The sequence below is a fragment of the Microtus pennsylvanicus genome, chromosome 21, assembly GCF_037038515.1.
Source record: "Microtus pennsylvanicus isolate mMicPen1 chromosome 21, mMicPen1.hap1, whole genome shotgun sequence".
Lineage (NCBI taxonomy): Eukaryota > Metazoa > Chordata > Mammalia > Rodentia > Cricetidae > Microtus > Microtus pennsylvanicus.
Genome location: NC_134599.1, coordinates 4,738,478 through 4,753,948, shown reverse-complemented (window position 1 = coordinate 4,753,948; position 15,471 = coordinate 4,738,478). Strand labels below are relative to the sequence as shown.

Genomic DNA, 15,471 nt, shown 5'->3' with positions numbered 1-15,471 from the left:
GATTAGATTTTTGACCTTGTGAAGTGCGTCAGCTAAAAAGAACTGACCATGTCCCCTTGGCTTTGCTACGCTGCCATCTAAAACTCAGCAACACTCGGTGGACGGCACCTCTTAACCTGTCATCGTTCACCGAGGGATCGAAGGTTGTTATTAGCAGGAGTCACTGTCAAGAGACAGGGGAGCGCTCAGACTGGGGCTGTCAGAACCTTAGCAGTGGCAAAAGCTAGAAGACAGTAAAATGTCAAAGGACAAGGAGTAAAAGGATGGCAGTATTAAAAAAAGATTTGTCTTAGCTGTTGAAAATTTTACATATTTATTTTTATGTGTATGGGTGTTTTGCCTGCATGTATATCTGTGCACAGTGTGTGTGTGTGTGTGTGTGTGTGTGTGTGTGTGTGTGTGTGTGTGTGTGTATGTGTGTATGTGTGTGTGTGTGTGTGTGTGTGTGTGTGTGCAGTGCCTTCAGAGGCCAGAAGAGGACATTGGGTCCCCTGGGACTGGAATTACAGATGGTTTTGAGCCACAATGTGGGTGCTGGGAATTGAACCCAGGTTCTCTGGAAGAGCGGATATGCTCTTAGGTGCTGAGTCATCTCTCTGTCCTCATTATTTTATTTTATAATTTATAGGTGTATGGATATGTGTGTGTGTGGGGACTTGGGTGTGCATGTGGGTTTGTGTGTTAGTGAGTGCAGATGCCTATAGAGTCCAGAAGAGGACATCAAGTCCCTTGGAGCTGGAGTTACAGGCAACCTGAGCCACCTGAGATGGGTTCTGGGAGACAAATTCAAGTCCTCTGCAACAGTAGGATGTGCTGAGCCTTCTCTCCAGTCCCAAGAATGGCGATACTGTTGGCTGAAATTGTTAGGGGAGAATTGCAGAAGCACCGTTGAAGAAGTTAGGGCAGACTGAGGGTGTTTAGATAGGCGCAGGGCTTCAGTTACTCTGGAGGGCTGACCCACAGCTTGTCCTCGGCTGATAGTGGACCTGGTTTTCTGTTTGCAGAGGTCTCATTTACAGGACAAGTCCGAGGATGTGCATGCTGAAGTGGCCTCAGGAGAGCTGGATCTGGAGCCATATGCCCTAGGCTTGCCTGGCATGCAACAGACTTGTGCCCCATAGTGCAGGAGAGAGTGAAGGAGGGAAAAGGGAAGATGGATGGGAAGAGGGGCAGAGAGAGGGAGGAAGGGCGTGTGCTGAGGGCTGGAGCAAGGTCAGATTTGGGTGCGGAGAAGTGGAAGCTAATAGAAGCTCCATGCAGTGTGCCAAGAGATGGGATTGAAGTTTGGAGAAGAACCATGTGGTCAAGACTGGATTGTCTTTCTAGGGGACGGCATTTGCATGTTCACATGACCCCAAGGGCTTCCCTCAGGGCCCAGGCACCAGGACTAGGCTGGCAGTCCATCTGTCCAGCCTCTGCTTGGGTCCAGTTTGTTGAAGCTTCTGTGTAGACTTGGCCTCACTGTTTGGAGGAAGTTTATTCTTTCTGCTGTATTTTTGTTTTGAGGTTGCTGGAGACTGTTGGGAGCCACTGAAAGGTTCAGTCTAAGAGGAACATGGTGACCACAGCAGGAAGAGGACAGTGGAATAGGGAATGGTGGGAACAAGGAAGTTCCCTGTGGTCATTGCATGCTGGGAAAGTTGCCAGAAGATGACTGGCTAGGTGGGAGGCTGGAAGCTCTGGGGTGAGAGCTTGACTGCAGAGGCGTCCTCAGGTGGTGGTTTTTATTGTCCTTTCTTGAGACAGGGCTTACTATGTAGTCCTGGCTGGCCTACAACTCTCCATGTAGACCAGGTTGGCCTCACACAGATCTGCTTGTGTCTGCCTCCCTGAGTGCTGAGATTAAGTGTGTGCACTACTCCTGGCCTGTTTTTTTCTCCTTTAATTAAATATAGCTTTAAAAATTTGGTTCGGGTAATAAAATGCAAAAATAGAATATAGTAAAGACCCTTGAACCCACTCCCCACGATAAGCACACTAATGTTCCATCTTCACGTCAGAGTAAACATGCAGTCGTGTGCTACCTAAGGAAGTGCTAGCCAGAGGCCTTGGGAGATGTTTTTGTTAGTGTGCATACACCTGCTATGAGATCACCCAGACTGAGTCTCTCAGATGACAGATGTCTGTGATTGGCACCTTTCAGGCTGGCTCTGAGCCCCTCTCTTCCTTCCTCGCCCTTTCCTCTCTGTCCTTGCTCCCTTCCTCTGCTGAATATTTTCTGTTTGGGTTTCTAGTTTTGCGTTTCAGCTTTGCATCATATATACAAGGGCTCACTTCTCTGTGAATTTTTAAAACATTTTCCTGCAAAGTTTTAGCATATTTTAAAAAGCTTCTTGAGTGTTGTTTTTAGTATCTATTGCTGCTAATGCATGCAGGTCTAAAGCGAGAGTCTAACAAGAACCTACCACTTAGTCTCTTTTTGTAGACCAGACCTTAACCTCCCAGCCCTCTTGCCTCGCCTCCCTGTGCTGGGATTACAGACAAGGGCCATGTGTCCAGCTAAAATCTTTAGAACATGAGCATTTTCCAGTTTTATTATTGTACAGAGCAGGGTAGTGAGCACTTCCTTCTGCACACACGGTTTCCCCAAGGGACCTGAGATGCTCTGGTTTCATTGCAGCTCTGCAAGTGCCATCTCCTGGGTTCCGTGCTGACCTCAGCCCACTGGCAACATGAGCGAATTTCTGCTTCCTGACTGTTAACCTCAAGTCCAGCGATTGTAAAATTATGTCTATTAGCATTAAAGCTGAGCATCATTCAGTGCCTGTCCATGTTTTTGTCCAGTTTTAAAACTGCATTTTTTTTTGAGAACTTTTGGTGTCAGAGGGACAGTAGTATCACTGACCTGTTACAGGTATCTTCTTCTGTGTTCATTTTTGTGTATATTTTTGTGGCATTGGGATCAGACCTTGTGTGCACTAAACACTGAGCTTCCCTCCCAGTACACCATGACATTTTTAAATTGATTTTTTTGTCATCTAGAAATTTTAAATTTTGATAGAGTCTAAAATTTCAATGTTTTTCAGCTTGTAATGTTTATATTTTAAAAGGTGCATTCCCTTTCCAAAAAAAACTCAAAAGGAATTTTGCATTTTTAAGTTAAGTTTTGAATATGTATGAGCAAGAGCTAGCTGATCTTATTTTCAAGTACAAGCCAGTTGCTCCAACAGCAATGATTGAAAAGTACATTCCAATTTGATATTTCTTTTTTTTTTGTCAGATTGAAGAAACATTTATGCTTGGGAATATTTTTCTTGACAGAATTTCACCATATAGCTCAGAACTTTTAATTCTCCTGCACAGCCTCCAGAGTGCTAGGATTACAGATGTGTGTCACCATGCCTGCCCTATGCTTGGAAACATTTTGGTCTTTATTTTGCTGCATTGTTGCGTTCAACTGTCTCTGCTCCAAGTATGCACTTTGAGTTCCAGTGCCGTGTCACAGTTTTCTTTAGTGGGTTTCAGTTTTCATTTTATGAATGATTTGACTCTTCCTTTAGACTATAAATTTTAGAGTTAGTTTAAGTTGATTATAACAAACCATGATGAGGTTTTGATTAGAGATACTAATCTCTAATTGATTAGGCTAATTAAAATTTTAAAATTAAAAATTTTGCCTTTAATTTGATATTCATGGATAAGAATTGAATATCCAGTTCTTGTTTATGAATGTAGTATGGGTGTTTCATTGTTCATTCATATCGTGTGGGGTTTTTAATAATGTTTTATGATGTTATTTAAATCCTTTTACATGTTTTTTGCTAGTTTCATTTTAAGGGACTTTTATGTTTTATTATTTGTGAATTTATTTTTAAAATTAAGTTTTCTGATAGTTATTGCTATGCTAGCACATAAGGACACAGTGGTTTTGGAGCCGCTGAGAGTGCCTGCTGCTCTTCAGAGGCTCTGGCTTCAGTCCCCAGCATTCCTGCAAGGCGGCTCACAACTGCTGTAGCTGCAGCTCTCGGGAATCCTGTGCCCTCTTCTGGACGATGTCATCGTCTGCAGTGCACATGCACGTTCCCACATGCAAATGCATATGTGCATAACTAAGATAAAATAGATCATAAACAATAATGTTCTTGAGATCTGCAATTTGTTTTTTTTACCTCCAGCGATGTTTGCGTGATAGTCTGCAGATAGAACTTCCTCCCCTTCTCTCCCTCTCCCCACCTCTCTCTGTGTTTGTGGTATGTGAAGATGTTCATGTGGGTGTGTGCACACGTATATGCCTGTGTGTGGAGGCTGTGTCCATGTTCATTGCTCTCCATATAATTTTTGAGACGGGAGCTCTCTCTTAACTCAGAACTCATGAACTCTGCTAGCCTGGCCTGCTCACCAGCACAGGGGTTCTGGATACATGAGTCTCTGTACTTGGCCTTTAATTAAATGCTGGGGATCCAAACTCAGGTTTTCTTGCTTGCAGAGCAAGCACCTTACAGATTGAGCCCCGTCTGCAGGCCGTTGTATTGCCTGCAAGTAATGGTGATGCTCAGCTTCTAATTCTAGTCTTACTGTGTTCCCTTACTCTGGCTTGGTTATTTATTTATTTATTTATTTATTTATTTATTTATTTATTTATTTATTTATTTATGTGGGGTGCACAGGCCACAGTATGCATGTGGAGCTACAGGACAACTTTCAAACATCAATTCTCTTCTACCATGTGGATCCCAGGGATCAAACTCAGGTCACCAGGCGTGGTGGCAAGCACCATGTAAGCCATCTTTGGGGGCTGTTATGTTGACTAGAACCTTTATAAAAATAGTGACATAGCTGGGATTAGTAGGCGCTTTTGTCCTACTGAGTTTAAAGAGAGTATGGTTATAGTGTTTCATTAATGGTCCTATCTAGGTTTTTGTGACCATGCTATTTCAAGTTTTAACAATGTTCTTAGAGCTATGCCTGATACCACGTAAGGCAAGAGAGACAAGGGAAGGGGAGAGAGAGAGGGAAAGGAGAGAGAGAGGAAGGAGAGAGAGAGAGAGAGAGAGAGAGAGAGAGAGAGAGAGAGAGAGAGAGAGAAGAATAATGGTGAAGTTTGGCTCAGAAAAATGTAAGTATGATGTGTACATACACAATTACAGATATGTTGCAGTTTAGACCATGTATATCATCATTAGACAAATGGACTGGCTCAGAAGGGTGAAAAGTGTTCTCTATAAATGGGAAGTTGTTGAGTTTAAGGTTATTTTTAGTTATGTAGTGAGTTCAAAGCCCAGACATGAGACTGGCTGTCTTAAATGTCTTAAACAAAAGCTAAAAAGAGAAACAACAATAAACTAGAAAAAAGAGATGATCTGGGAGCTGGGCAGGATGACCCAGGCCTGGAATCCTAGCATTCAGGAAGCCGAGGCAGAAGGATGGAGAGCTTGGTACCAGCCTGGACTAAATACTATTCTATTCCAGGGAACTGACTCGAATACAGTGTGTGTGCACCATTGTATGTTTGAAGCTGTATCTGAAGAATGTTGTGATTCTTGTTCTAGGGCCTTTGTTTGATAATTTCATATCTGTGCACCTCCATCTTAACTAGGAGTTGTCTTATTTAAGTTGATATTTCTGGTTCTTGCTAGGGTGAAAATTGGAATTTGGTTTATTATGCTGTGAGATTCTTGATCTTATTTTAGGGGGAAATGACCCCTGTTTCTGCCATTTTGGGGTAAAAGAGCAAGTTTTCCTCTTCACCTTTTTGGGTATGTAATTGGAAAGGGTGTCTGTGTTGCTGCAGGGTGGGGAAGATGTCCAGGCTCTGTAGCTTGCTTGCGTTGGGGTAGCTGGGTGACCTCAGCCATTGTTTAGGTGAACTCTACCACTGAGCTTCTCCGCTAGCCCAGGTTCTGTGCATCTTTATCGCTTTACTTGGATTCCATTCCCTGCCATCTAATTGTTAAAGAAACACCATTTCCTCCTCCTACTTCTTCCCTCCCTTCTACTTCTCTATCCCCTGCTCCCCCCCCCCCCCCCCAGAAAAAGTGCCTTAGTTCTGTTATGACCTAGGCTCATACTACTTAGAGTTTGTTTTCTGGGAGGGATAAGATTTACTTTATTGTCATTTAATTTTTTTTTTTTTGTATGTGTGTCTGTGTGTGTGTGTGGGAGGGGAGGAGGGGAGTATGGCTTCTTACGGGGCAGCACGAAGGAATCGCTCTGGGGAGAAATCAGAAACACTGTGACACTGGGTCTATCCAATAATTGGGCGTTTAAGTCACTCTCAAGGACTGTCAGTACCAAAGCAGGACACAGATGACCCTGGGCAAAAATTTGAATTTTGTTCTGTTATCTTTCTTCCCACCCCCATAATTGGAAAGCCAATCTGTTTAGTATTTAGAAACAATAGCCACTGTGGCCCTGCTGCCCAGGGTCATCTGTGTCCTGCTTTGGTTGACAATCTCAGGCCCACCCTTGGGTGGCCTGTAAGTTGCTGAAAGGCTACTGAGATAGCTCTCTTTGGTAGTTTGGCCAGCTTTGGCTTCAGATGACTTAGGACCCTTTCCTGCACGTTGTTGCTGTTGTGATTAGTTCTACAGAACATGCTTCAGTTTGAACCTTTACTCACTGACACTCCTTGAGAGTTCAGGCACATTTTCAGTGTGGTTAGTATTGTCACTGGGTGTTGCTGTGTCCCCACTGAGTGTGTGTGCTGCACCCTGCATTAGAGGTGGTGGGACATGTGCAGGGCAGCTAGCTGGGAAGTGCTGGGCTTTATGTTGAAAGGGGACTTCATTTTGTGAAGCCACCACACCGCTGGGACGGTTAGGTCATATCACAATGATCGCCCCGCCCGCTGGGAGGTACACAGGATTTTCATGGGGGAATTCTGAGGAACTTCATTCAGTTGGCACTGCCATTTATTTATGCTGGTGACTGTGGCTTCACCAAACATCCATTAAATCCCTCTGGATGCTCCGTTGGCAAAGTTACAGAATTAGGCTCATGTTCGAAGAATTTGACATAGTTTGAACATTTTCCAAATTCACAATTGGCGTTTCAGTAGAGTAGAATGTTAACACGGCCCACATTTCTCTGCTGCTCACTGGTGGTAGTCATACCTTCCCCGTATGCACACTCAGTGACACAGCAGAGTGCTCGGGGATCTGCATGTGCCCGTCCCCAGAGAAGCAGCAGAAGACTCACATTTTCTGACTCGTGGTTTCCACAGACTGGTTGGTGGACTGGTTAGCATCCATTGTGAGAATGCATTAATGGAAGTATGGCGGGCCGTTGGCCGTTGACCGTTGAGAACAGGCCTCCAGTTACCAGGTCGGCAGGGAGTTCACAGGGAGGGGATGGTGTTCCACAGAGACCTGATGGGGAGAGGGAGGAGTTGAAGGGAGCTCCAATTGTGAACACGGGTTAGGAGTGTCAATGCAAATCGAATCTTTGTGAAGCATTTCACAGTTTTATTAGATGTTAAATTCTGGAGCGAGGTTTATACGGTTATTTATTACTAAGTATAGTTGCAGCTATGTACTGTTAGGATCTTCTGTGATATGGTTGTTTTAATATTGTATTTCTCTTTTTGCAACAGATGCCAGCCCACAGACTTGTAGTTTTTCATTTTAATTGAAAGCCACTGCTCCCCCTCTATAATTAGACAATATATTTACAAAACTATTTGATGTCATTTTATTAAAATGACTTAAGAGCATATAAGCAGTATTTTTCCATTTCCCTTCCTCTTTTATGTTGTATAGAGTTCTGTTCCCTCCAAGCTGTATTTTACAGCCAATATATGGCATGTGTAAGGCCCCTAACATCACCTGCTTTCTTACGAGGTTTCTCCAGATGAGGCCGATTAATAACATCGCTTCTGTGCCGACATTAAAAACAGTTCCCTTGCATTACGCTGAGATGATATTGGAAAAGAGTTGTTTGTTTCTCTGTTATTTCATGTGTTCATTGTCTCCTGTGAGCACCCCAGCCACAGGCAAAGCCTTAGCATTCACCATTTACTGTATAACCACACAGATTATGTTATCTGTTCTTGATAAGTCAGATAGCACGTGGATAGTGATGGCATCTTTGTGAAAGATAAAACTTTTTTCCCCCCTTCAGGTATCGCCATCAGAGAATCTGCAAAGGTAGTTGATCAAGCCCAAAGGAGGGTGTTGAGAGGAGTGGATGACCTTGACTTTTTCATAGGGGATGAAGCCGTGGACAAACCTACCTACGCTACCAAGGTAAAGCAGTGCCAGCAGGTCTGCTTGTGTGAGTGCAGAGCTGGGAACAGAGCGTAGTGTGCTGGGGAAATGAGAGGTTGTCCGGAAACCGTACTGAGAGCTGTGGACTGTGGCTTTGTTCCTATGCTTGGGTGGAGGTGGTTAGCTGAACAGAGGGGTTTGTTTCTTAGTGGAGAACCATGTGAGTTAACGAAGGCCTGAGTCCCACAGCCCAGCCGTCAGCAGTGCCCACGAGGAAGAGCTGCCTTTCTGGGGAGCTGCAGGTTGACTAATGTACCTGTCAGATTTGGGAATTTGCAGACTTGAACAATTAAGATGCACTAGTATTAAAGCAGGTGCATCTTTTAAAAATAATTTAAATTACTTTTTAAGCTCAGCATACAAAGCGATGGATTGCATTATGACATGTTCATACATACCTGTCATTTTACTCCATTCTTATTCACCCCACTTCCTCTAATGACCTCATGACTTCTCGTATCTTCCTGCCCACTCTTGCTGCTTCTCTCCCTTCCTCCAGATTTTCCTCCTTTCTGCTCTGATGACACACGTATTCCATTATTCTCTTTTTCTCCCTCCTCCCGTAAGATCACTTCCTCCACATTCATGGTACCCTTTGACTTTCATGCATCACACCCCCAATACAGACATACACACTCACAGAAAGAGAGGAGAGACAGAGAGAGACAGAGAGAGAGGGAGAGAGAGAGACAGAGACAGAGAGTAATTTAAATCTAGGTTCTATATAGAGAAAACATGCAATATTTGTCTTTCTGCATCTGGCTTATTTCATTTACCTTAATAATTTCCATTGGCATTTATTTTCCTGCAGTTGTCATGATTTTATTTTTTTATGACTAAATAAAATTTCATTGCATATATGTACTACATTTATCTGTTGATAGACATCTAGCCTGGTTCTATTGCTTAGCTACTGTGAATACACAGTGATCATTATGGATGTGCATATAGCTCTGTAATCTATTGACTTACCGTCCTTCAGGTATATGCCCATGCGTGGTCTCCATGAGCTTTACAGTAGTTCTGATTTTTTTAAAGATTTATTTATTATGTATACAGTGTTCTATGTGCATATATGCCTGCACACCAGAAGAGGGCGCCAGATCTCATTACAGATGGTTGTGAACCATCATGTGACTGCTGGGAATTGAACTCAGGACCTCTGGAAGAGCAGCAGTGTTCTTAACCTCTGAGTCATCTCTCCAGCCCTGTTTTTAGTTCTTTTTAGGAACCTTCACACTAACTTCTACAGTAGTTGCCACAGTTTTCAGTCCCACCAGCCCTGTGTAATAGTTCCCGTTTCTCCACTTGTTCACCAGCAAAGCAGGCCTTTCTTCTGTAAAAACAAAAGGACCAGAGGGAGTTGCATGGGGAATGAGCTCTGCCTGCTGCCATCCAGGTAGTTGTGTGTACTTAGAGGTGAAGCAGTAAATTACAGTACCTAACTTGGTCTCTTGTTAAAGTGTGTTGTTGAAATGTGATTCACCACGAGCCTCCCGCCAGGAGGCCTTTATTCTGTTGGGCTGCACAGCCTCCTCTGCACTTGTGCTGTGAAGCCGTTGCGCCTTTCCATTTCTTACTATCTGGATACGTCTTGCTTCCTTTTGCTCCAGTGGCCTATACGACATGGCATCATTGAAGACTGGGATCTTATGGAAAGGTTCATGGAACAAGTGGTCTTTAAGTATCTTCGTGCTGAACCCGAGGACCATTATTTTTTAATGGTGAGTATTGGAGCCAAGAGGAGTATACTCCCGTGAATTCCAAATTGCCTAGATTGTTAAACACGAAAGTCCTTCTAAAGACTTACTTAGATTTTTAAACACAAAGTCCTTCTAAAGGTTTTCACATGAATCAGGCTGCTTTAGGGGAAATACCAGAAAGACACACACACACAAATTATCTGGAACCTAAATGACTTATCACTCTGCAGAGCAGGAAGGCCAGAGTCTGGCTGCCCTGGGCTGCTCAGTTCAGCTGCTTGGAGATGGACCCATCTTTTAGTTTGACCTCTTCTATTGGCTCTTGGGTGCCCCAGGATGGCTGTCCAACTTTCTGTGCTGCCATCTAGAAGCCATTCTTGGGAACCTTCCCAGTGGTTTTGTCCCATGTGCCTGAGCTGTCTGTGGGTTTCTTAGACTGGGAGGAGGGTAAGTACTATGATGGACTTCCAGCACAGGGTCTGGAGAGGGAGGCGTGGCTTGTGTGAGAAGTAAGTGGATGCTGTGCCTATTTTATTGCAGAGAAACCTCAGCCAAGACGTTACTTTTCCAGTGTTTAGATCTTATTGTAAAAGGGAGCTGAGTTGGGTCTGCACCCTGATTATTGTACTTAAGTATTGTGTCAAACAAAACACAGAGAAATGAGAAGAAATACCACTTGGGATCTATGGGATTTCATTGTTCTATTCAACATAATGTTTCCTTCCATAGAATATTCTTTCTACATTAAAAACAGCCTCATGCATAAAATGATTTGCATCATAAATAGCAACTCTATACAAGATAAGCTGCAAATTAAAACTTACATGAATTAGCTTTGTTTTTTTCTATGCAAGTACATTATCAAATGGTTCAATATCCAGTTATAATTCTTTCTAATGTTTACTACATGTGCTCTTTAGAATTGTCTGGTGGTAGCTTATGGCTTTAATCCCAGCACTTGGGAGGCAGAAGCAGACAGCTCTCTGTGAGTTCAAGGTTAGCCTGGACTACAGAGCTAGTTCCAGGACAGCCAGAGCTGTTACACAGAGGAACCCTGTCTTGGAAAACTAAAAGAAGTAACTACAAGGTTAGTAGTTACAAAGTCTATATATTTAATGTATATTAATTATTATGTTATAATAATTAATATAATATTATATTAGAAAGTAGTGGGACTGGAGAGATGGCTCAGTTGTTAAGAGCACTGGCTGCTCTTCCAGAGGACCTAGGTCCAATTCCCAGCATCCATATGGCAACTAGCAACTGTCTGGAACTCTAAGATCTGACGCCGTAGCACAGACATAAATGCAGGCAAAACACCAATACAAATAAAATAAAAATAAAAACATTATTAAAAGAAAAACAAAGTGGTAACTACAAGGCTAGTAGTTATGGAGTCTATATTATTTAATGTGTGTTAATTATTTTACTATAATAAAATATATTCATAATATATAATAATTATTAATTAGAATTACATTAGGATTTTAATTATATTAATCAGGGCAAATCTTTAAAGGTGCTCTGACCTCGCCCTAGGGCATATCTCCAAACTCGGAAGGTCAAGTGTGACTCCTGTGTTTTATAGGCCTCTGTCTTTCCTGAACACTCACAGTGGTTGTATTAAATAAACAACCAGGTAACTGACAGCGTGTGAGTTACTTTGTCTGTGTGACCAAAACATATCTCAGATTCCACCTGCTTGGGTTGACACTTTTCTTGTTCTAGCTTATCAGTAACTACCTGTTGGATAGGGTTTTAGGGCCAGGCACCATGCCCAGCTGCTTCCTGTCTGCTTCATCTTCGTGAACCAGGACCTCTCTTCAGCCTCTAATTAAAGGGCATCTAACCTAAGGCCTGTGGAGTAAGTGCAGATGCGTGTCACAGGACAGTTTTCCTGACAAAGAAAAAGAGAAGAAAATGGAAAGCCACACAGAGTTTCTTTCTGTTTCTGTTTTCTCTTCTTCCTCCTATCTCTTTTACTTTCTGTCCCTCTCTCTCTGTCTTTCTTTCTCTTACACACACACACACACACACACACACACACACACACACACACACGTCCTTCCCTGGGTTAGCTGGCATATCTATAAACTGGTAAAATATAATCTTTGTCAGGAAGAAATAGGTGGTGTTTTCTGCGAACCTAGAGAAATCCATTTTCAGGACATCATGGCACCTTTGAAGAACTGACTAGAGTAGTTTAACTAGAGGCCCTGTGAGATGGGAGTGAAGAAGGGCGGTGTGGGGCCACGGTGTGGGGCCACGGTGGGGGGCCACGGTGTGCTAGTAAGAAGTGGAGCTGGGTGACTGGGCTGGGTGATTTTGAGAGTGGAGAGGCTAGACATTGGCTCGTGTGTTTGTGTGTGTGTATTTGTGTGAGAGAGTGACACACACACGTCCTCTTACTGTTCTGAAACTTACCAAGTAGCCCAGGCTTGACTGACAAGCTCAAGTTCTGGGCATCCACCAATTTCCATGTTACCAGTTCTGGGATTATAGGTGTGTGCCACCACACCCAATTTATTTTCCTTTCCTTTCATTTTCCTTTCTTAAATTAGGTTTTTGGTTAGCAAACGAAATGGATTTCACTATGACAGCTTCATACATCTACATCATGCTCTGGAATTCCCTGGATTGTTGATAGTCTTGGTTAGGGTTTCTATTACTGTAATGAAAACATGCAAAAAACAAGCTGGGGAGGAAAGGGTTTATTTGGCTTACACTTTTGTATCACTGTTCCTCATTGAAGGAAGTCAGGATGGGAATTGAAACAGGGTAGGAACTTAGAGGCAGGAGCTGTTTCTTACTGGCTTGCTCATTATGGCTTGTCCAGCCTGTTTTCTTATAGAACTCGGGACCACAATGGTCTGGGACCTCCCCCATCAGTCACTAATTAAGAAAAGATAGCTGGATCTTAAGAAGACATTTTTTCAATTGAGTTTCCCTCCTTTCACAGATAACCCTAGCTTGTGTTGAGTTGACATAAAATTTGCTAACATTAATGATGATTCAGACATGCTCTTCCCTAATGCTGTGAATGTTTTGTTATCATTGGTTAGTAAAGAAGCTGATTTGGCCAATTGCCAGAAAGAATAAAGCTAGGCAAGAAATTCAAGCAAAGATATAGGGAGAAAGAAGGCCGAGTAAAGGAGACACCAGTAGTCAGCTGAGAAACAAGATGCAAACCTCGTAGTAAAATATAGAATAATAAAAATGGGTTAATTTAAGTTGTAAGAGCTAGTTAATAATAAGCCTGAGCCATCAGCCAAACTTGCTTAATTAATAAAAAGCCTCTGAGTGTTTATTTATGAATTGGCAGGTAGAAGAGAAACCTTCAGTTACATTTCCTAATTCAGTGACCACTAGCCAGGACAGAGATTGGCTACATGGGTTTGCTCAGCCTGTGCTGCTCCACCTGTCTTTAAGCTTCTATGTTGTCATCTCCTCTCCTGCTCTCTTTTCTTTGAGTGTTTATGTTTTTAAAATGGTTTCAGGATGGCTCAGTAGATCATAGTGCATTCTGTGCAAGCTTGATGGCCAGAACCCTCAACAAAAGGAGAAAGCTGGCGCTGTGGAGTTCTCCTCTGACGTTCACTGGTGTACGTGATGCTTGTGTATCTGTGCTCATGTGCACACATATACCAATAATAGTAAAGCATTTCTCCACTACAATCATAGAGGGGTTAAAGGTGGAACTAATTTTAGGCATATGCATTTAATTTTTTATCTCATGGAGAAATATAGGTTTATTTTTCATAATACTAATTAATTATTCATTTTGAATAAATACCAGGTGGTAATTTTACTATTGCTATGAATTATAATGCTGTGTAGTTTCCTTTTATGTGATAGTCTAATAATATGCTTTAATATTAAGACAATAAAAAGACTTTGATCTTGTGTAATTGTTTGGGAATGTTTTATTCAAGTGTGCCTTCCAAAGAAATACTTCCCATGCCTTTAGTGGTGGACACAGAAGAAGTGGAAGACCAAGGAGGAAATAGGTTATGAGGACATAGCCTTAAGAATACTGACTTTGGGCCAAGTTGTGGTGAAGCACACCTTTTATCCCAGCACTCGGGAGGCAGAGGCAGGTGGATCACTCTGAGTTTGAGGCCAGCTTGGTCTACAGAGTGAGTTTCAGGCCAGCCAGGGCTACACAGAGAAACCCTGTATTGAAAAACCAAACCAAACCAAGCAAACAAACAAAAATAATACTTTGATTCCAGACTCAGAGAACGGGAGTACATAGCAAATATTCCCTGACAATGAAGTAGAGAATCTAATTCTTCAAAGATGGTGAGTTGTGATTGGTAGTCAGTGATAGGAGCCTAAAAATAGTAGTTCAAACAAGGCAGGGGTTTCGGTTTTCTTTATAAATCAGTTTATGGCAGGTGTTGGTCTGGTGTCATGAGGGATTTCTCTTCCCTAGAGTATTTGCTGTTTGGCTTCCCTGATGAGGATGCTGACTATTCCAAGGTTGGTTACTGTAGCTTCAGCCATTCCCTTATTCTAAATGAAGAAGGAGGGGTAAAGGCAAAGAGGCTCTACTGTTTGGTATTGGCTTTTGTATCTCACTGGCCAGAGCTTAGCTACTTAGTCATCCTTGTCCACAACGAAGTCTAGGTTATACTTTTTGTCTGGACCTGTTGCCATTTCCAGTATCAACCAATGACCACACAGGGCTAATAAAGCACAGCTCATACTGCCTGCCAGGGTGAGGCAGTTTATGGGTCTGAAGACAGCAGCTCGAATAGAGCTCAGCTGCTCTTGTGCCTTCTGCTGTATTCTGTCCATCTTGAGTGTCCTGTATCAGGGACCCGGTGGCCAGGAGTGCCATGGCCATGCTCTGTCCGCTCCAGCTCTGCGATGGGTTTACTTCTGCTTAGTGCTTGGTCTGTGGCTAAGGGGGTTGCATTGCTGTGTGAGGGGGTATGTAGGTGCTGGTTCAGAGTCTCACCGGGGTGTAGGCTTCCTTCCTGTAATGGGAGAGATGAAGGGAGGAATCAGAATGTCTGGAAATAATGTCTATGTCTTTCTTAGTTGCATCCCATTAACATAGAGATGGTTAACATTTATTAGTTTCTTCCTTTTCACCCATGTTTTTGTACTTTATGTATAGTATTACACTTCATTTTCTTGTTTATGTCTTTATTTTTGTGTTTGTGTGTGCACTGTATGTATGCTCATGTGGAGGCCAGAAGACAACTTGAAGGAGTCAGTTTTCTTTCTTTCATGTGGTCCCTGGGGCTTGAACTCAAGTCATCAGGCTTGGTGGCAAGCACCTTTACACACTGAGCCATCTTGGTGGCCCTTGCTCCTTTTTATTTGCAGTTTCTACTTTAGTTACCTTTCTATTGCTGTGATAAAACACTGTGACCAAAGGCAAATTAAGGAAGAAAGTTCAATTTTTGCTTACGGAGAAGAGAAGAGTCTGTCATGACTGGGAAGCATGGCCGCAAACACCAGGCATGGTGACAGGGGCAGGAAGCTGAGAGGTCACATCTTTACTACAGACAGGAAGCAGAGAGAGTAAACAGGAAGTGGGTGGGGCTGTGAGA

At 42.8% G+C, this 15,471-nt stretch overlaps 1 protein-coding gene across 2 annotated transcripts in view; it reads left to right on the top strand.

The window, feature by feature from the left end:
• Actr3b (actin related protein 3B) overlaps positions 1–15,471 on the top strand; it is a 90,174-nt gene that overhangs the window by 43,085 nt on the left and 31,618 nt on the right. For both annotated transcript variants that reach the window (XM_075955483.1, XM_075955482.1), the window contains 2 exons: positions 8,059–8,183; positions 9,818–9,928. In XM_075955483.1, the coding sequence (XP_075811598.1) occupies positions 9,857–9,928 (72 nt within the window). In that variant the 5' untranslated portion in view covers positions 8,059–8,183; positions 9,818–9,856. The remainder of the gene's footprint in view (positions 1–8,058; positions 8,184–9,817; positions 9,929–15,471) is intronic.